This window comes from Pecten maximus, chromosome 11 (assembly GCF_902652985.1).
Source record: "Pecten maximus chromosome 11, xPecMax1.1, whole genome shotgun sequence".
Taxonomy (NCBI): Eukaryota; Metazoa; Mollusca; class Bivalvia; order Pectinida; family Pectinidae; genus Pecten; species Pecten maximus.
Genome location: NC_047025.1, coordinates 21,634,270 through 21,656,684, shown reverse-complemented (window position 1 = coordinate 21,656,684; position 22,415 = coordinate 21,634,270). Strand labels below are relative to the sequence as shown.

The window sequence follows — 22,415 nt, the reverse complement described above, 5'->3', positions numbered from 1 at the left end:
AAAGGAAAGATTTTTTATAAGATTTTAATTAGAATATATTCATTTTTAATGATTATTTCTCTGTTTCCTTGTAACAAATCTGACAAATTAGTTTATTGAATTATAAATCATGTAAGAGTGGATGCCTTTGTCCATTAATGTTATATACTATTTTATCCAATAAGTTGTAAAACTTATGGAATAAAGTTGAATTTAATACAGTTGTTTAATGAATAACGGGATCATCACTGGAGTAACCAATTCACTGTTGTAACCCAATATAATAATATTATTAATGTAAAGTATTCCCACATCACAAAACCTTTGGTAGATAGTGTGTAAATAGTGATTTAATGCGACACACATTTGGGTGTTTATAACGTTAGTTATACTATCATCTCGGCAGCAGTGAACCTGTGACGTAGGAGGCTGACCGACCTCGTTATCAGAATGAAATTTTGCATGTAGGTCAGTTGTCCAGATGGGCCCATGCTGTGCCCTGTATCTCAGCGTGTATATACACAACCCCAGGAGTGTGGGGGTAATTTGACTGGTTTTTCAGAAAACCAACCTATAGACAACTTTAACCTTTTTGTGTCTAAAACCCTTTAAGTAAAAGGCAGAGAATCATCTTGGGTATGAAGAATACCATGAGAGCGATGCATAGTGCGCAATATTGAGTCTACATCTCCAGAATGGAACATATTGTGCCATTACCTTTACAAACGAGTGGGTCAAAGGTGTTCATTTTGAAAATTTGATGCATGCCACAATACATTCAAGATGGCCACCATATGTAGTACTAATAGAAAGAGCCATTAAAACTGGTGACTTTCTTGAAATCTTTTTATGGATACCTCATCTGAAACAAAATAATTTGAAGATAGGATAGTCGGGGAGGATCCACAGATCTGATGTATTGAAATTCAGACTGAAATGATGTTTGCCATGTTTCATATTTGATGTGTTCCAGGAGTATTTAACTTTGTTTAACCCTATCAATATTATCAGTATTAGTAAGCTAGACAGCCAAAGGGGACTTGGATTGAACTACTCCTGAATGGATGATGTTGCAGAAACAAGATCTATTTAGTGTAGGAATTGTCTAGTTGGTCCTTAATATGTCAACCCAATATGACATGTTGGCAGCACTACCCTTTTGAAGGTGTCCTCCCTCCCTTGATTTTCAGAAATCACAAAAAGACACCAGTTTAACATCAGTTCATTTATGGAACTTGTGTTTAATTATGTCTTTGATATCTTAAATTTTGTGCATTGACTTTAATTTCTTTGACAAACTAGAAAATCTACCACAGTGAAATAATTTGAGGTCATCAGGACTACCTCTAGCCGTTGTGATTTGTCCGTCGCCGCCTGTACCTTAAACTTGCCTTGAATGATCTCAGATGGTCCTGATCATGTATTGTTATTAGCTCACCTTGCCAAAAAGACCCAGACACCTAATATTGGGGAGCATGCTGGGGTGAAGGGCTACCAAGTTTGTTCAAATGAAAGACCCTGACCTACATTTAAGGTCATAGGGACAAATGTGTAAAAATCTTCAAATGGCTTCTCAATAACCAAGGTCTAAGGTCATGATATTGGGCAAGAAGCATGCTGTGGGGATGGCTATAAAGTCTGTTCAAATGAGCAATCTTGGCTTACTTTAAATGTTACAGGTGTAAAATGTATTGAAATCTTAATTTAAAAACAAAACTGTACCCATCAGACTATTCTTGCTATAAGGAGATCAAGATTATACATAAAAACGCTTAGAGGTTATGAATAAATATGTCTTTAATTATCACAGTGATTGCTTTGTAAAGCATTAATATATATACAGATACAGAATTCCACTTCTCTCTAGTTAATGTAGAATTCACTTCTCTCCAGTTTGTAAAATTCCACTTCACTCCTGTTTGTATCATATCAGTTTATACACAAAATTCTGAATATCATGCTTCATTTCCATTTTGCATATGTAAATTTTATTATTATGAGTGTACATTTCACACTGATTTTCTTTTTAAAAATTGCATTAATTCATTCTGATTTAAAGACTGGTATACATAATGTATCTTAACACAAAAAGGTTGTTGCTGCTTGGGTCGCATGGGCTTACTCCACATTTTTTCATACCACACATCACATTTAAATGTACTTTTTATAAATTTGAATTAAAAGGTGGTGAAAAATAAACACTTCAATAGTTGTGTTGCATGACATTTACTTTTTGTATTAAAAGATGAATATTCAAAATTATGTATAATACAATGTACTTTAAAATTGTACACAACCCAGCAACAGCACCCAACGTAATATCTCTCGATAATCTTTTTGACCTCCAAACATATTTATGAAATCAGATATACAGTGGAATAACTGATAGTCTGCCAGTGTATTTAGCAGTCCCGACTTTACATACATTACCTTTAATTCAGATAAATGTATACAATCAGTGTATAATCAAATCATGTCTAACATTTGCCAATGTACAAATCTGTGATACTGTTAAATCATACTACATTGTCATGATTTCAATACTTAAGACAACAGATCAAATTATCGATAAATGATACTATGTACAAGGTTTCCAATAAAACCTCGATAGTTATTACAGAAAAATAATTGAGGAAAAAAAGTTTTTCTGTAATTCTGGAAGTAACCCCCTCAAATATTGCTTTCTCTGTGTTATACATTTTTAGGTAACATCAATCCCAAATATAATTTCTTAGTACATCTATGAAGTATTAGCTAGCCTGATATGACATTCAACTAATACACATTGACCTCTGGTCTGTTATTCCCATATACGATGACCATATAGATATGCCTCATTTTCAGTAACCTTGGGTTATGATGTTAACACTATTGTTTATAATCCTAGATAAGTTAGCTAGATGTCCTCTATGAATGAATTGCACAACCAATGATGTCCAAGATGGAGTTCGGGATTCACTAAGTAGAAACACTCAGGATGTGATCCCATTCCTCCTGTAGAACTCAGATCTCACATGGGCAATCCTCACGTGTTCTCGTGTTGGATTGTCTACATGCAAGTTCAGGCGATGTCCATATTCAGAGGAAGCTAAGGTGGGTACCTCTTTTGTTTTTTCCTGTAAAATGACAAAAAGAAATGGATAGAAGCTTTAAAGGCCTTTATATAATTAGATAACCAGCTTCCACTTTGTGTTACATATCAAACATTATAGTTGTGGTAAGTCAATTTCAGTGTCTCTTCAAATAAGGCTCCTTTATACAAACAGCATATCTGGAAATGAGTGCCCCTCAATCCCCAGTTGACTCAATCTCAAGCCCCTTATATACACATACTCCCAATCTGACTTGATCTCCGGTCACTTACTCCTTAGTTGACTCAATATCCAGCCATTTTATACTCCCCATTTGACTTAATCTCTGGCCACTTATACTCCCTAGTTGACTCAGTCTCAAGCCCCTTATATACTTCCTAGTTGACTCAATCCCAAGCCCCTTATATACTCTCCAATTTACTCAATCTCAAGCCCTTTATTCAACCACTGACTCAATCTCAAGTTCTTTACTAAACCACTGACTCAATCTCAAGCCTCTTTCTCCCCAGTTGATTCAATCTCATGTTCCTTACTCCCCGGTTATTGGCCCACTCCAATGACCATTACTCAACAGCTGTCTCAATCTCAAGTCCCTTACTCCCAGTTGACTCAATATCAAGCCCTTTACTCAACCATTGACTCAATCTGAAGTTCCTTACTCAACAGTTGACAATCTCAAGCCTCTTTTTCCCCGGTTGATTCAATCTCATGTTCCTTACTCCCCGGTTATTGGCCCACTCCCATGACCATTACTGAACAGCTGTCTCAATCTCAAGTCCCTTACTCCCAGTTGACTCAATCTCAAGCCCTTAACTCAACCATTGACTCAATCTCAAACCCTTTACTCAACCATTGACTCAATCTCAAGTTCCTTACTCAACAGTTGACAATCTCAAGCCTCTTTTTCCCCGGTTGATTCAATCTCATTTTTCTTGCTCCCCAATTATTGAATCAATCCCATGACCATTACTCAACAGCTGACTCAATCTCATGACCATTACTCAACAGTTGACTCAATCTCGTGACCCATACCAGTGCTCCCCAATTTAGTCTTTATCACATTATGATTTATAATCAGTTACCTTAAACTAACTTAGCATTATAATTAACCAACACTAAACATTTATAAATAATTTGCCAATTAACTTTCCTCATATATTTCTATGCTATTATTAATTCTGTCATTCTAATTGGATACCTTATATTTGTCAATTTTGAGAGCCTAATTGAGACAGTCAAAGCTAGGTCAAAGTATGATGACAGTGACCTACTTCAGCTACACAACACACTATCTTACCAAAGTGTTCTCAAACAAACATTGAAGATTCATGAGATAGCAGGTTGATAATTATTATAGAACAAATTTCTGGTAATATTTCTTAACTTACTGGTACATAGGTTTAAAATGAACTCTAAAAATGTTTTAGGTACTTAGAAGAAGGCATGTCGTGGTGAATTATATAAGCTCAAAATGTCTACTTAAATAAGACAGGTTTAAAAATTCACTGGGGTATAGGTAGGACTGGTAAATGTTATGTTATACTGATAACCTTTTGATAAATTATGGCATGCTCTTTAATTGTAATTTCTGATTTAGTAACTCAGCTGAGAATTCCATCATTTTCGTGACCTACCTCGTCGTTGACTTTGAGGCCCCGAGATTTGGCATGCTCTCTGTCATCTCGATGCAACTTTTTGTTGAATCCAATTTCTTTTCGAAACATTCTCTCATATGTTGAATAGGGGTATCTTTCCTAAAATTATAACAAAACCATTTAATTGTTATGTGAACAATGTTATGATTATGTAGGAACATTGACAGTTATCGAGTGAAAAACTAGGTAAAATATATTGTGGTTGAAACTGAAGATTGTACTTGTAACTAAAATGTATTTGATACACTATTAAAATTTTTATCCTTGAATTATCATCAAAAAGTTTCTACAAAACAAGTTATATACACTGCAACAAATCACACTCAACATAGAAATATATCAAAAGTTGTTAATCATTTTAATGATTTCATGTAACTCTCTCCACCATTGACTCAATGTAATTCTGCCCTCCATCACACTCATGGCTCAATGTATAACTCTTCACTCAATCATATATAACTCATGACTCGATTAACATAACCAACCCCTCAAAGTAACCATGCCCTTCATCATTATCTTGACTCAATGTGACTCTGCCCTCCATCACACTCATGACTCAATGTATCTCTCCTCCATCATTCTCATGATTCAATGACTATCTCTCTCCTCGAGCATTCCCATTATTCAATTGTCTCTCCCCTCCATCATTCTCAAGATTCAAGATATCTCTCCCCTCCATCATTCTCATGATTCAAGGTATCTCTCGTTCCATCATTCTCATGATTCAATGTATCTCTCCCTTCCATCATTCTCATGATTCAATGACTATCTCTCCCCTCCATCATTCTCATGATTCAATGTACCTCTCCCCTCCATCATTCTCATGACTGAATATATCTCTCACCTCAATCATTCTCATGATTCAATGACTATCTCTCTCCTCGAGCATTCCCATTATTCAATTGTCTCTCCCCTCCATCATTCTCAAGATTCAAGATATCTCTCCCCTCCATCATTCTCATGATTCAAGGTATCTCTCGTTCCATCATTCTCATGATTCAATGTATCTCTCCCTTCCATCATTCTCATGATTCAATGACTATCTCTCCCCTCCATCATTCTCATGATTCAATGTACCTCTCCCCTCCATCATTCTCATGACTGAATATATCTCTCACCTCAATCATTCTCATGATTCAAGGTATCTCTCCTCTCCATCATTCTCATGATTCAAGGTATCTCTCCTTCCATCATTCCCATGATTCAATTTGTCTCTCCCCTCCATCATTCCCATGATTCAAGGTATCTCTCCCCTCCATCATTCCCATGATTCAAGGTATCTCTCTCCTCCTTCATTCTCATGATTCAATGTATCTCTCCCCTCCATCATTCTCATGATTCAATGTATCTCTCTCCTCCTTCATTCTCATGATTCAATGTATCTCTCCCTTCCATCACTCTCATGATACAATGACTATCTCTCTCCTCCATCATTCTCATGACTGAATATATATCTCCCCTCCATCATTCTCATGATTCAATGTATCTCTCCCTTCCATCATTCTCATGATTCAATGACTATCTCTCTCCTCTATCATTCTCATGATTCAATGAATCTCTCTCCTCCATCATTCTCATGACTGAATGTATACTATTCCCTTCACCATCTACATGACTCTAATCCTAAGTAATACAGCAAGAAGTTTCATCATGAATTCTGCCATCAATCTAGCATGACTTATAAAAACTATACAGAAACATACTTTTCCTGTTTAGCTGACGAAAGTTTTTTATTAATACATCACATTTAAATTCCTTCCTTATCAAAATGGCAAATTTCTTTATAAAAAACAACCTTTATGTACATGCATGCAGTGTTTTTGATAAAAGTTGGTTATTGTCCCAAGGTGTTATGATTATTTTGGACCCGAGGAATATTACATGTCCAGAAACTAAAATGGCGTGATTTGTACTACAATGTTCTTAAAGTGCCAAGCCTTGGTATTTGTTATATATATACATTTACTAGCATGCAAAACACAAAAGCACAACAGTAAAGCAAACCCATCAGAGGTATTAATGTATTACCTGTCTCCTGGAGAGATATACTGATAACACAACCATCATGTCCATCAGTAAAATCATAATATTTCCATAATCTCATGTGATTCTACTCAACCATGTCATAGTAATGTGGATTCCATCTTATTAATGATAGTACGTCAAAGTTCAGTGGAATCTGTCACTTCCAGTACAGTGATTCAACCTCAGTATGTCACAGTACAGTGATTCAACCTCAGTATGTCACAGTACAGTGATTCAACCTCAGTTTGTCACAGTACAGTTATTCAACTTCATTATGTCACAGTACAGAGATTCAACCTCAGTATGTCACAGTACAGTGATTCAACCTCAGTATGTCACAGTACAGTGATTCAACCTGAGTTTGTCGCAGTACAGTTATTCAACTTCATTATGTCACAGTACAGAGATTCAACCTCAGTATGTCACAGTACAGCGATTCAACATCAGTATGTCACAGTACAGTGATTCAACATCAGTATGTCACAGTACAGTGATTCAACATCAGTATGTCACAGTACAGTGATTCAACCTCAGTATGTCACAGTACAGTGATTCGACCTCAGTAAGTCACAGTACAGAGATCCAACCTCATTATAAGTACAGTGAGTCAACCTCAGTATGTCACAGTACAGTGATTCAACCTCAGTATGTCACAGTCAAGTGATCCAACCTCAGTATGTCACAGTACAGTGATTCAACCTCAGTAAGTCACAGTACAGAGATCCAACCTCAGTATGTCAAAGTACAGTGATTCAACCTCAGTATGTCACAGTACAGTGATTCAACCTCAGTATGTCACAGTACAGTGATTCGACCTCAGTAAGTCACAGTACAGTGATTCAACCTCAGTAAGTCACAGTACAGTGATTCAACCTCAGTATGTCACGGCACAGTGATTCAACCTCTGTATATCATGGTACAGTGATTCAACCTCAGTATGTCACAGTACAGTGATTCAACCTCAGTATGTCACAGTACAGTGTTCAAACCTCAGTATGTCACAGTACAGTTATTCAACCTCTGTATATCATGGTACAGTGATTCAACCTCAGTATGTCACAGTACAGTGATTCAATCTGAGTATGTCACAGTACAGTGATCCAACCTCAGTATGTCACAGTACAGTGATCCAACCTCAGTATGTCACAGTACAGCGATTCATTCTCTCAGGTCACAGTACAGTGATTCAACCTTAGTATCACAGTACAGTGATCCAACCTGAGTATGTCACAGTAGGATTACAGTAAGAACTTAAATGGGGAGGGGGGAGGGGGGGTAAACAAGATTTTGATACTAATCTAATTTAATTAGTAGGATGATAAGGCTAAGTTCATTCATTCAAATAAATTGTCACTGACTTAGTATGATGACCCTCGGTCTTCAGGTAAATGAGAAGTTATTAATGGTCAACAAACTTGGTAGCCTTTCATTTCAGCATGCTGCTACCCCAATATCTTGATATTTAAAGGATCTCTTGGGTATTGAGAAGAAGTTTATAAAAAATTGTTTTACCACATTCAACCCCTGTGAACATGAAAGTAGGTTAAGGCTTAGTCATTTGAACAAAATTGGTAGACCTTCTTCCCGGTATGCTACTAGCCCAATATCACGACCCTGGGTCCTGGTTATTGAAAAGTCTTTAAAAGATTTCAACATATTTGACCCCTGTGACCATGAAAGTATTGAACAAAAGCTTGCTAGCCCTTCATACCAGGATGCTACCAGCCCAATATCATATGACACAGGGCCTCTTGGTTTTTACACATTTGACCCCTATTACTTTGAAAGTAGGTAAAGGTCAATCATTTTATCAAATTTGGTAAAACCCATAATCCCAGCATCATCAGCATGCTACTGGCCCAATATCATGATCCTGAACCATTTGATTATTCAGAAGAAGTTGTTTAAAGGGAAACATAGATGCAAGACTGACGGATGATGGACATCACAGTATATGCTCAAATGCCCTTCAGGGAGGTGAGCTAAACAAAAAATATCTTGTAAAATATAACCCTTGTTCTGCAAAGCAAAAACAAATGAAAGCAAATTGAAGCACATGCAAGTTAAGCAACACAATTGATTTCATTGTAGAAAACAAACAAGAAGCCTTGGTAATGACACACACTGAAAACACTATACTCTGTATAGGGTATTATTACCTCCGCCACGGCAATTGTCACCTGGAAAAGCATCAAGATACCTTCAAAATATTTATATGACTATTCTAACATATAATAGCATATATTGATGCTAAACTTTTCTGCATTAATCAGACTTCTGATGTTAGATCTACATGTAGTCTGGAACAGGAAACATGTTAATGTGCTCTCTGATAAATTCCTTTGATATTAATGTTGACAGCAATCAAAATTGTTAAATTTTTATATTTTAAATATCTATATAATTTCTTCTCAATAAACGAATAACAAAGTGAAATATTCTACCCAGACCAAGGATCTTGATATCTAACTTGCAGAGGTTCAGATGATATTTGGAATTGGCTAAAAAAAATCATAATACATGTATATCATTAGTTGGTAAATTAGCCTACATTTATCAATTTTCTGGTATGGAATTTATTGATCAAAGCAATATATTACAATAATAATACTTCAAAATGTTTTCATGGGATGTTAAGACTTTTTCATTTGTCATTCCTTCATGTGTGAAAGAACTGGGAAAAGCACATTCCTGCAGTGTCCCTATCAGAATAAAACCCGGGTATACTGTACATCATATACACGACATCCACCCCATTCCACCTCCTGAGTCGGAGAAGCATGCTCAGCTTCTTAATGAGTGACATTGACCAAATATAAAACCATACCCATTCTGAACCATCCTAAGAAGAAAAAGAAATATAGAAAAAGAAGAATTCGGATAACCTATGTACCTAGATTATTTATATTATACAGAAATCAAGCATTTACCATCACATATACCAGCTAGGGAAACTATGTATTGAACAGTTACAGTAGTCGTGCACATGCTCTACAGTTAGAATACTGACAGTACAGTCAAACGTTCACATACATCTTTAGGGGTGTTGAAAACAGTTCTTTCTGCAGGATCTTCTCTTTTAGTAGGTATAAATGAGTATGCAGACATTTCACATGGTCTTCCTTTAAGGGTGAAATGGTTGGTGTCCGTTTGGACTTCAAGTTTACGTTCTGTTGATTCTGCCATCGTTTTCTCGTTTAGAGCAAATCCAATATGGCCGATGTCAACTTCCGTTGTCAGGTGCCCGCTGTAATAATTTTAATCTATTTCAGATGTAAATCCTATATGACAAAACACTATGAATTTTGCCAATATATCGTATTTATGCATTGATTTAATTATATAATTCCGATAAATAAAACTATTTTTGACAATTATACCAATTTCCCATGATGCTTTTCGTCATTCCAATATGGACGACGTCGAACTAGTTTCTCTTCCTATAATAACTAGGTAGATGAGAAAAACAGTTTCGCTTAATTATACTGGTGTATTCAGGTGATAATCTAATTTGTATCTGTTTAAGAATATATTGACTATTTGATGCTTCTTTTATGATAACATTATGGATACATTTATGACTATTTTCCCTTCACATTATCCAGGTTCTCTTTTTTGATATAGCAATTTTATACTTACATGACTTACCGTACGGTATATTAACTAGTTGTATATATATAATGATGCCGAGATAATTAATAGAACATGTTACATTCAAGACATGTTGTATTTTTAAAAACATTCATTGTTGTTGTCTTCATTTTCAGGTATTAAATAATGTTGGAATTGACATGGCCATCCAAGGAAATTATGTTTGCGAATCGAACCTCAGACTTAGAAAACAAACCACAAAGTATTAAATAACAATAAGACATGGTATGATTGTGACCATTTGGATTGTGCACAGCATTTCCAGAAGTGCAATACAAAATAGAGGACTGCTAAAACAAGCACTGCAGTCATTTGTGTGGAAGATGGGAGCATGCATTTGTAAAGATAAGACCAACACTAGAGACAACCAAAGAGGGAACAATGCTGTGTCTTCAGAGACAAGTACGAGGGGACAGCACTCTGTACAGACAGATTCAAGAATGGGTAATCACAGACCAACATCCTCAGTAGGATGGAGACCAAGGAAGACAGTCGATGAACTAGTACTGGAAACTCTCTCAGTGATTCGCTCTCTTGTAGATAAGTATGTAAACACTGACTTTTAGGGTATACAGATCAATGTCAAAAATTAAATACATTATTGTAATAGGAAGCAATAGTGATAAATACCCTGCCTACGCTGGGGCTTCAACTAGCCAATCAGCTATCCACTCACAAAGTGGGCATATGCATATGCATCCTACTACTAGACTAAAGGAAAATTCTTAGCCAAAGAAGATAACCACAACCCAGGTCCTTTTAGCTCAAATGAAGCCTCTCCATCTTCTATAACTTCATCTTTGCTAGCCAAGGCTTCTGATTTCCTTGCACTCCACAAACCCTTGGCAGATATAGTCATCAGCTCTTGCCCTCTAGTGGATATTCAAAATTACCATGAAATTTTCGACCTATCAATACGAGTGTTACTGATGCACTTCATCGGTGATCGATGTTTACAAACAAACACGTAGCATAGGCTTGTGTCATTTTCATGAGGTATGTGACCAATGACTTCTACAATTGATCGAGCACTCCCAATGTTTCCCTAAATATTATACATCTCTGTTTTAAGGAAAATGCCTCGACATACTCGACAAGGTAGCTCTGTTCTGGGGACCACAAGTTTTGTTTCCTGCGAAACCAAGCCTGAATATTTTATTATAATGTAAGAAGTGATGTGATTGGATGCCCTGGGACTTTATGGTGCAACAGTTTGAACAGGACTATATCTGCCAAGGGTTTGTGGAGAGTAACACAATCAGAAGCCTTGGCTAGGGAAAATGCTATAGCTTATACTTGAGGTGGTATCTGAGAAATCTCCTCTAGGCATGAGCACATCTTACCATAAGCTATAAGGAAATTCCTGTTAACCTGAGTTATTCAAGACTCTTAAAAGTCTAAGACTCTGGTCAGAAGTTAGTTGATTTTGTTTAATGATTATACTATACATCAGGTAGTTGTAGCTCCACTTTAAAATTATGAGGGACATACTTCATTCAGTGTAATAAGCACACTGTGCTTATAAAATACAATAGGGATGTGCTCAATAAAACATTTCCAGGGGAAAGTTTCCATTTGAAATCTGAAATTAAGGTTGAAAAAATGCATTTTTTGGGGGTTTTTTTTTAAGATCTTTTCTTAAGAACAGATCCTTGCATTGGAATACACTCCCTTCTGCTGATTGGAAATACTGTCCTTGCCCTTATTACCAAGGTCAATCACGACATGAAGCTTTGCTAATAGAAATTGTATACTTATAGTAATATTCAACCATTTTTATATAAATTACTTACTGTATATAAATTACTTACTGTTCAGATAAAGGGGAGGCAGAGGACTAACTGTCTTTATTGGCAGATCAATACAGTAAGCAGCAATTTTTGGGGTTAAATGATTAAGTGTTTGTTAGTTATAATCCTAATGTTTTTGTGACACAATGCTTCAACTATATTTGTTCACAAAACATGTGATACTTGTCCTCAACACAGCTTTGTTGATAACATGTATTCATCTAATGTGTTATTTTTGTCTCTTGAGAAGTCGGAATGTTGCATGCTGAACAAGGGTCTACTGAACCACCCCTATACATATACAGATCTAGAGTACGTTATTCCACCCAGTGTAAGGAGAAAAACTCCCTTATTAATGTGGATTACCAAATATCCCCATTCTGATATTGAGTTTTGTGTCTCGCATTCAGACATATTTTTTTTAATAACTAAATGGAATATGGACAAAGAAAATTATTTTTCCTATAACAGATTTTGGCACGAAGAAAGGTTCTAACTTGACACCTTTGAGAGTGAAAGATATATCACAGGCACATCAAGAGATCAAATTTATATTTGTGTCATAATATAAGACAAGATCAAGTTCCTCACATGATTAGAGTTTATTTATATAGATTGGTGGTCATCAGACAAGGTAAGAGGTCAAAGGTCACATTTTACAACTTAAAGGACAACTAAAATGGAGGAGGTTTACAGCTATGTCCACTGTCCCTGTTTTTATGAAAGTTCCAGATCTTTAGAATTTTAAACATTATTTCATACTGAAGAAGCACACTGATGTAGATAAGGGGTGATATCATTATTGGGAAGTGAATCCTTGACCTGTTGTATGGCTGAATGTGTTGATATTGACAGTGAGAGGGAGCCACCACAGGCTATGCTGTGTCTACAGGAGGTGTCTGAGTCACAGAATGGATGGTTAGAAATGGTCAGCTCCCTCATCCATTCTATACCTATAGAGGATCCTTTGGGACCAGCTGTCGTTACCCTGCTCTTAGATGAGTGTCCTCTTCCAACGAAGGTAAACAGCTTATAGTACATTAATTTTAGTAGCATAGATAGTTTATCAGTTTAGTTTATTATAGATAAATCTCCACCAGACTTTCTAGCTAACCAATTTTATGTAATGTGGAGGAGAAGAAGTAACTTTGTTAAGCTTTTAAATCATGTAATAGAACGAGGCTACTTAGCATTTCATCAATGTGGGATAGCCTTATAGTTAACTTATTTACTTTAAGTGTACTGTATTTCAGATTACATTAATATATAACAGTGTCTAAACAAGTCATAACTGGCTCACTTTTAATAAGAAATGTAGTTTTATTGTATTTTATATTAATTGGATTCATGGGTTGATTGGATCTGTAATTAATTGATCAATCGATCAATCAAGTGAATTTTTTTTAGTAACTATGTCTCCCGATGCATGCTATTGTCCAGATTCCCCTCACATAGACAGACACTTGATAACACAGCTGGCTGTATAAGATTGTGTAATTTGTTTTACTTGTAATATTTTCACTGTTTCTTTCACTAAACAAAATATGTGTATTAAATCCAGTTTATAATATTGCTAGTCTATTTTTTTTATAAATTGAAAATTATTTTTTCTTTCATTATCTCAATTTATAGGAAACAACATTGGTTTTATGTCAAAAAATGAATTTAACCAACGAAGATCCAGGTGCCAAAAATTCAGATTCTTTTCGTAAGATGCATAGGAATATTGGAGTTGTCCTTGGTTGCTTAGCGGAAAAATTAGCAGGTAAGTGTATAATTATGAGTTACATACAATTTCATTATTTGTCAGTAGATAACTGTATCATCATTATCATGTTATGGCAGAAGACTAATTATAACTTTTTAACCTTTATGAAATACTTTGGCAAATAAACTTTATTCAAATGAAACCAACCTGTTTGAAATTTCAGAACAATATTTTTTGTCCTGCAAATCAACTTCAGAATAGCTAGACCCATGGCCAGCATTGGAGACATTGTTGACTATTACTGTTATATATAGCCAGAGATATGGAGATTTCTATTCTACTTTTAGAAAATATAAAATTATTTATTGAGATAGATACTTTCTGAAGTCATTCTCCATCACCTTTTGTTTCAGGACCAAATAGTATTGCCCTGTTGACACCTAGAGTTTTGGACTACTTAATTGGCAATCTAGTAAGTATTTAGGAACTGACTGTATCCTATTGTTTATGTGAGTGGAACAACTAAGCATGTCATTGTCAGAATACTGGCATCATAATGATGTACATGTACTTAAATCATATACCACAACCATAACGATGTACTAAGATTGTATACCACAACCATAATTTATCAGTCCATGTATTTTCCATGATTTGGTTTAAAAAATATGATCTTCAGTATTTTTTCCAATGAAAGTTCTATATACTAATCAGTCATTAGAAGGTAAGGGTGTGATTGTGTACAACAGTGTATCGTGTACCAGAATTAGGTCCCTAGGTAAGGGTGTGTGATGTGTACAACAGTGTTTCTTGTACCAGAATTAGGTCCCTAGGTTAGGGTGTGTGATTGTACAACAGTGTATCGTGTACCAGAATTAGGTCCCTAGGTTAGGGTGTGTGATTGTGTACAACAGTGTATCGTGTACAACAGTGTGTCCTGTACCAGAATTAGGTCCCTAGGTTAGGGTGTGTGATTGTACAATAGTGTATCGTGTACCAGAATTAGGTCCCTAGGTTAAGGTGTGTGATTATGTACAACAGTGTATTGTGTACAACAGTGTGTCCTGTACCAGAATTAGGTCCCTAGGTAAGGGTGTGTGATTGTGTACAACAGTGTATTGTGTACAACAGTGTGTCCTGTACCAGAATTAGGTCTCTAGGTTAGGGTGTGTGATTGTGTACAACAGTGTATTGTGTACCAGAATTAGGTCCCTAGGTTAGGGTGTGTGATGCTTGGATCATTTTTTGAATTTTTATGCAACTCCACAAACATATCTACTTTTTGTGTATAGTAGTATAAAATCATTTAATTTGGTGTTGAGAATTTTAGGCCACCATCTGATACAAATTACCCTGCGTCCATCCTTCTGTAAACAATCTTTGTTATTGCTATTTCTTAAGAAGTACTGGAAGGATATTTCTCATCCTACATATTGGGTTAATTTTGAGTCTGATTCGGAAAACGAAATGGCCAATCTCAGTCATCTTAGATTTCATATGAAGGTTTTCCTTGTTATCAGATTATTAAGAGGAAAAGAGGAAAGAAGGGATAGCATTGAAAAAATCAGACTTACCTGTACATAGAACATTAAGATCTCACAATTGTGGGTGCCAAGACCCCTCTGTGATCTCTTGTATGTATCCTAACAGATTTTTGAAATTTTATTTATAAGCGTTTTGTGATGGCTGAATTATTGATTTCACTTGTTACCCTTAGCCATCATAATTCAAAACCTTGTTTCCAGGGCTTATCAGCAAGACATTTTATGTACAATCTTCAAGATTTTTGAGTGTGTACACTTTGGGAAGATAGTATATCTTAATGTTAGAGGGAATTATGTACTGGTATGGTGTAAAATTCAAACACACATTTCTCACGATTTTTGAGTGTGTACACTTTGGGAAGATAGTGTATCTTAATGTTAGAGGGAATTATGTACTGGTATGGTGTAAAATTCAAACACACATTTCTAAATGGTTCATAGTTGATATGTACGTGTTGACCTACCTGTACTTGTTGACCTACTTTCACTTGTTGACCTACCTGTACATGTTGACCTACTTGTACCATTTTGTATTGTAGGACATGTCACTACCTCCTGTAGTTATTCTTCATTCCTTGGTAGCACTGGAGAAGTTTGCACAGACAAGTAAGTAAACAAAAACCAATGCTGAAGATGTTCACAAAGACTGATAAGTAAACAAAAAACGACGAAAACTGGAGACATTCGCACAGACAAGTAAGTAAACATAGTCAATACTGAAGATGTTCACAAAGACTGATAAGTAAACAAAACAAAACAAAAACTGGAGAAGTTCACACATACAAGTAAGTAAACAAAAATCAACACTGAAGATGTTTGCAAAGACTAAAAATTTAAAAGAAAAAAAAAAGGAAACTTTGCATAGACAAGGAAGTAAAACAAAAATCAATGCTGAAGATGTTTGCAAAGACAAACAAGTAAACAAAAACTGGAGACATTCGTACAGACAAGGAAGTAAACAAAATTCAATGCTGAAGATGTTTGCAAAGACTAATAGTTAAACAAAACAAACAAACAAATAATGGAGGAGTTCACACAGACAAGTTAGTTTCTCATAGAAAAGTAAGTAAGCAAAAAAGACAATATTGAAGATGATTTCACTAGCAAGTAAGATATAAACAACAACACCTTCCATCATTTACTAATCTGTATATAATTCTTCTGAATATTTTATGTTTAGATGATGAAAAATAGGATAAATTAATGATACATAAAGTACTAAAATAACAGGACTCCATTACACAAATACTTTGTAATTGTAGGTGAAAACAAGGCCACAACTAACAGAGCACTACAGCGAAAATCACCAAACGAAATAGAGGAACTAGAAAAATGGTGGCAGCATGCAGACTACCAAAAACGTGAGGTCGGATTCTGTGCCAAGTGGTGCCTTGATAATCTCTGTAAGTACAGTTACTAAGAAAAAATTGTTAGTCTACACTAATTGATATGTGATGAAGGCATGATATAGGTCAAAGTTCATGGTCAGCAGTATTACAGAACAATGATCAAACTGACTTCATGGTCAGCAATATTACACAAAAATAATGGGTCAAAGTTCATGGTCAGCAATATTACAAAAATTGATGGGTCAAAGTTCATGGTCAGCAATATTACACAAAAATGATGGGTCAAAGTTCATGGTCAGCAATATTACACAAAAATGATGGGTCAAAGTTCATGGTCAGCAATATTACACAAAAATGATGGGTCAAAGTTCATGGTCAGCAATATTACAAAAAATAATGGGTCAAAGTTCATGGTCAGCAATATTACACAAAATAATGGGTCAACAGTTTATAAAACATGATGGGTCAAAGTTGATGTAAGAGAAATCTTTGCAATCTTGAATAGTTTGTCTTTTACATTGAATGCTCTGTAATATATGAATTTTATTTATTATCCTTCTGACTTGCTCCTGCTGACCGCTGTTGTCTTGGAAACACTGACAGTCGTCACAGAGGTAACTTGTATAATCTAGATTGTTAAACAAAACTCTAAAAAGAACACTAGCTCTCCCATAGATTATGGTGCATAAGTTTATAATGATAATAACATCATACTACAGACAGTACCGGTCTTCCCTATATTACTTTTTTTAATATATTATTTATTGTATCTTCATTGTAGATAATCCAATTGTCAGGTTAATCAGTAGGTTTCTTAATTTGACAGGAAAACATGCCCAGCAATGTTCTGACACTTTGTTGTCACACATCTATTTATCCTGTTATACAATTTTTGTAATTACATTCTCTAACCTTTCAGGGTCGCAAATTTTCCCACGAGTCTGAGGACTTGAGTGCTGTTAATGTAATGTTGAATAGTAACGATGTCAGCGAATACCTCAAGATTTCACCAGACGGCACTGAGGTAAGCTCCAGTGATGAGTGGTCATCAGAAACGTGTCACACAATAAGTCCATTTTTGCTGTAAAGTTTGTAAGTATTGACACACTGCTGACCGTATTGACACACTGCTGACCGTCCACTATTGTGTATTTATAGGTTAAGTTGCCAAGATTAAACTTTCCTTGTAAACATAATTGGATTATCTCCCTTAGTTAGGATTATAATACTGTGAGATAGAAATAATAATTGTTAAGGGTGCCCCAGATAATCAGACATTTATATTTTGTATATATGGAGAGGTGAATAAGTAAAGAATTAGGTATGAATTACAAAAGATAAGTTTTAAATCAGTATGTGATTCATTAAAATTGTCTTGTTAATGAAGATGAAATAATATTACACATAAGTTTAATGATTTTTATACCACTGCCATTTTGTAGAGAGGTATAAATGGCTCAATATCACAGAGAAACTAGAAACAAAAGTGTTTTGTCTGTCTTCCCTGCACAGCTACATCCAAACCATGAAAGTGAATTTGAATCTTGTTTTGTCGGTGAAGTTTGAGAATTCAGAAAGCTTGGACACCTGCATACTATACCATCTCTTTCTCCCATCCAAACTAATTCAGTGCTATCATAATCAACTTCTTTATGACACATCATTTTTTCTGAGTATTGATATCGATGCTGGTGTAGAATCATGCATTTATCTTATTCTAACATACAATGTATTGTACTGTTTCAGAATGCAGATGATTATTAGCATAATTCCAATCATTTTTGGATTTATAAAGGGATTTTACTTCTAAAAAGAACGCAATTTGTAGCCGATAACTCTTTATTAAAGGTTTTATAAAATGATGAATTCTAGGAATCAAGTATCCTTAGATTCTAACAGATCTACATTCGTGTGTCTGTTACAGGCGAGGAGTGATGCGTCCTCGTTCGAGAGTGTACGCTGTACGTTCCAGGTTGACTCAGGAATCTGGTATTATGAGGTTACAGTAATTACAGATGGAGTGATGCAGATTGGCTGGGCGACAAAAGACAGCAGTTTTCTTAACCATGTAAGGACAAATAAATTTTATGTGAGCGTTTCTTCATCTTGCATGAATCCCATTTATGAGACTAAAATAGATACCATCTGTTACTAGAGTAGAACCTGTGTTATGAGACCATCCTTCCTACAGTAAAACCTGTCTAATCCACTATCCCTTTTACTGTAGAACCTGTCTTGAGACTATCTCTTATGTTACTAAAGTAGAACCTGCCTTGCATTGGAAGGCCACGTCTTCTGTCTACATTTGAACCTGTCTAGGGAGACCATCCTTCCTGTCACTACAGTAAAACCTGTCAAATCCACTATCCCTTTTACTGCAGAACCTGTCTTTTGAGACTATCTCTTATGTTACTACAGTAGAACCTGCCTTGGAAGGCCACATCTTCTGTCTACATTTGAACCTGTCTAGGGAGACCATCCTTCCTGTCACTACAGTAAAACCTGTCAAATCCACTATCCCTTTTACTGCAGAACCTGTCTTTTGAGACTATCTCTTATGTTACTACAGTAGAACCTGCCTTGGAAGGCCACATCTTCTGTCTACATTTGAACCTGTCTAGGGAGACCATCCTTCCTGTCACTACAGTAAAACCTGTCAAATCCACTATCCCTTTTACTGCAGAACCTGTCTTTTGAGACTATCTCTTATGTTACTACAGTAGAACCTGCCTAGAGACCTTCCCTTCTGTTTCTATAGTAGAAATGGCTTTGTAAGACCACCCTTTTCTGATACTACAGTAGAACCTGTCTTGTGAGACCTTCCATTCTGTCACTACAGTAAACCTGTCTTGTGAGACCTTCTATTCTGTCACTACAGTAAACCTGTCTTGTGAGACCTTCTATTCTGTTACATCAGTGAACCTGTCTTGTGAGACCTTCCATTCTGTCACTACAGTAAACCTGTCTTGTGAGACCTTCTATTCTGTCACTACAGTAAACCTGTCTTGTGAGACCTTCTATTCTGTCACTACAGTAAACCTGTCTTGTGAGACCTTCTATTCTGTCACTACAGTAAACCTGTCTTGTCAGACCTTCTATTCTGTCACTACAGTAAACCTGTCTTGTCAGACCTTCTGTTCTGTCACTACAGTAAACCTGTCTTGTGAGACCTTCTATTCTGTTACATCACTAAACCTGTCTTGTCAGACCTTCTATTCTGTTACATCAGTAAGCCTGTCTTGTGAGACCTTTCATTCTGTCACAACAGTAAACCTGTCTTGTGAGACCTTCTATTCTGTTACATCAGTAAACCTGTCTTGTGAGACCTTCCTTTCTGTCACAACAGTAAACCTGTCTTGTGAGACCTTCTATTCTGTTACATCAGTAAACCTGTCTTGTGAGACCTTTCATTCTGTCACTACAGTAAACCTGTCTTGTGAGACCTTTCATTCTGTCACTACAGTAAACCTGTCTTGTGAGGCCTTCCTTTCTGTTACATCAGTAAACCTGTCTTGTGAGACCTTTCATTCTGTCACTACACTAAACCTCTCACCTGTCTTGTGAGACCTTTCATTCTGTCACTACACTAAACCTGTCTTGTGAGACCTTCCATTCTGTTAAATCAGTAAACCTGTTTTGTGAGACCTTTCATTCTGTCACTACAGTAAACCTGTCTTGTGAGACCTTCTATTCTGTTACATCACTAAACCTGTCTTGTGAGACCTTTCATTCTGTCACTACAGTAAACCTGTCTTGTGAGACCTTCTATTCTGTTAAATCAGTAAACCTGTCTTGTGAGACCTTTCATTCTGTCACTACAGTAAACCTGTTTTGTGAGACCTTCCATTCTGTTAAATCAGTAAACCTGTCTTGTGAGACCTTTCATTCTGTCACTACAGTAAACCTGTTTTGTGAGACCTTTCATTCTGTCACTACAGTAAACCTGTTTTGTGAGACCTTTCATTCTGTCACTACAGTAAACCTGTCTTGTGAGACCTTCCATTCTGTTAAATCAGTAAACCTGTCTTGTGAGACCTTTCATTCTGTCACTACAGTAAACCTGTTTTGTGAGACCTTTCATTCTGTCACTACAGTAAACCTGTTTTGTGAGACCTTCCATTCTGTCACTACAGTAAACCTGTTTTGTGAGACCTTTCATTCTGTCACTACAGTAAACCTGTCTTGTGAGACCTTTCGTTCTGTCACTACAGTAAACCTGTCTTGTGAGGCCTTCCTTTCTGTTACATCAGTAAACCTGTCTTGTGAGACCTTTCATTCTGTCACTACACTAAACCTCTCACCTGTCTTGTGAGACCTTTCATTCTGTCACTACACTAAACCTGTCTTGTGAGACCTTCCATTCTGTTAAATCAGTAAACCTGTTTTGTGAGACCTTTCATTCTGTCACTACAGTAAACCTGTCTTGTGAGACCTGCCTTTGTGTTACTACTATTCTGTGTTTTGAGACAAGTCCTACTTTTGCTCCTTTAAATCTTGTTGATATGGGTTGTAGGAAGGCTATGGTATAGGAGATGATGAGTATTCAATGGCATATGATGGATGTCGACAACTGATCTGGTACAATGCTGAGAGCAAGACTCATGGTCACAGTTGCTGGAAGCCAGGTAAGATTTTTACTTGCTTCATGGCAGTAGAGCATAGATTGTTAGAACTGTTATTATTGTCCCAAGAAGAGCTCATTAACTACCAGACATCACAAAAAATATGTAATAGTTTACATAAACCAAGACAACCTACTGGGTCTCATTACCCAAGACTTATCTACATACCTTTGTATATACTTTGTATTTGAGCCTTCTATCCAAATATCATTACTCTATTTGAACAGTGTCTATAAACTTCCTACTTTTGATATTCAATTGTCTATATTTCTTGGAGTTGAGTAATTTTCACTTCTGAATGTTTTGTTTGAGTTTTGTTCAGATATTTGTTAAACAATTAAACAATACATGTACTATCATTTTTAGGTCACCTGAGACGAAGTCTCAGTTGACCTATTGCAATCGCCTTTTGTCCGGCGTCGTGCGTAGTGCGTCGTAAACAATTTACATTTTCAACTTCTTCTCAAAAACCGCTGAACTAAATTCAATGAAATTTTACAGGAAGCTTCCATGGCTGAGGGTGAACCACAATTGTGAATTATATGGTCCCCACCCCCCAGGGGCCTGCGGGGCGGGGCCAAAAAGGGTCAAATTGACTAAAACTTCAAAAATCTTCTTCTCTACTCTCAGATATGGTAGAATCAAATACTCTTCATAGATGGAAGGGTCTTAAGGTGCTTTACCAAAATTGTGAATTTCATGACCCTGGGGTCTCATGTTTGCCCCTGGGGAGGGGGTAAACTTTACTATAGTTTATATAGGGAAATCACATTTTTGACTATTATTTGTTGGATTTGTATTGGAATTCATTCTAACTTGTATCAAATTATCAGCATGGGATGACACTTTGATGGTATGTACATGTTGGCCCTAGTTGACCCCCAGGGGCCTGCGGGGCGGGGCCAAAAAGGGTAAAATTTACAAAAATTTCAAAAATCTTCTTCTCTACTCTTAGATATGGTTGAATCAAATACTCTTCATAGATGGAAGGATCTTAAGG

At 36.1% G+C, this 22,415-nt stretch overlaps 2 protein-coding genes and 1 long non-coding RNA gene across 4 annotated transcripts in view; 1 reads left to right on the top strand and 2 right to left on the bottom strand.

Annotated features, from left to right (window-relative positions):
* Positions 1-1,758: 1,758 nt before the first annotated feature.
* LOC117337672 (uncharacterized protein C5orf49 homolog) lies at positions 1,759-9,983 on the bottom strand. 2 transcript variants are annotated; one of them, XM_033898769.1, is made up of 4 exons: positions 9,785-9,978; positions 8,911-8,931; positions 4,706-4,825; positions 1,759-3,095 (listed from the first exon to the last, which is right to left on the bottom strand). In XM_033898769.1, the coding sequence occupies exons 1-4, from the start codon at positions 9,935-9,937 to the stop codon at positions 2,952-2,954; spliced, it is 438 nt and encodes a 145-aa protein (XP_033754660.1). In that variant the 5' UTR covers positions 9,938-9,978; the 3' UTR covers positions 1,759-2,951. The 2 variants fall into 2 exon arrangements, with proteins under 2 accessions (XP_033754660.1, XP_033754661.1); XM_033898770.1 differs by lacking the exon at positions 8,911-8,931 and having other exon boundaries at positions 9,785-9,983.
* LOC117337674 lies at positions 5,295-8,904 on the bottom strand. Its single transcript, XR_004534889.1, has 2 exons — positions 7,364-8,904; positions 5,295-7,280 (listed from the first exon to the last, which is right to left on the bottom strand). It is a non-coding gene; the product is annotated as an uncharacterized LOC117337674 (long non-coding RNA).
* A 174-nt stretch (positions 9,984-10,157) lies between the features above and the next one.
* The window catches only part of LOC117337670 (RING finger and SPRY domain-containing protein 1-like), a 51,159-nt gene continuing 38,901 nt past the window's right edge, over positions 10,158-22,415 (top strand). The window contains exons 1-11 of the mRNA XM_033898766.1: positions 10,158-10,249; positions 10,519-10,946; positions 13,048-13,213; positions 13,825-13,957; positions 14,314-14,372; positions 15,984-16,050; positions 16,707-16,847; positions 17,397-17,407; positions 17,713-17,817; positions 18,718-18,861; positions 21,307-21,418. Of these exons, the coding sequence (XP_033754657.1) occupies positions 10,630-10,946; positions 13,048-13,213; positions 13,825-13,957; positions 14,314-14,372; positions 15,984-16,050; positions 16,707-16,847; positions 17,397-17,407; positions 17,713-17,817; positions 18,718-18,861; positions 21,307-21,418 (1,255 nt within the window). The 5' untranslated portion in view covers positions 10,158-10,249; positions 10,519-10,629. The remainder of the gene's footprint in view (positions 10,250-10,518; positions 10,947-13,047; positions 13,214-13,824; positions 13,958-14,313; positions 14,373-15,983; positions 16,051-16,706; positions 16,848-17,396; positions 17,408-17,712; positions 17,818-18,717; positions 18,862-21,306; positions 21,419-22,415) is intronic.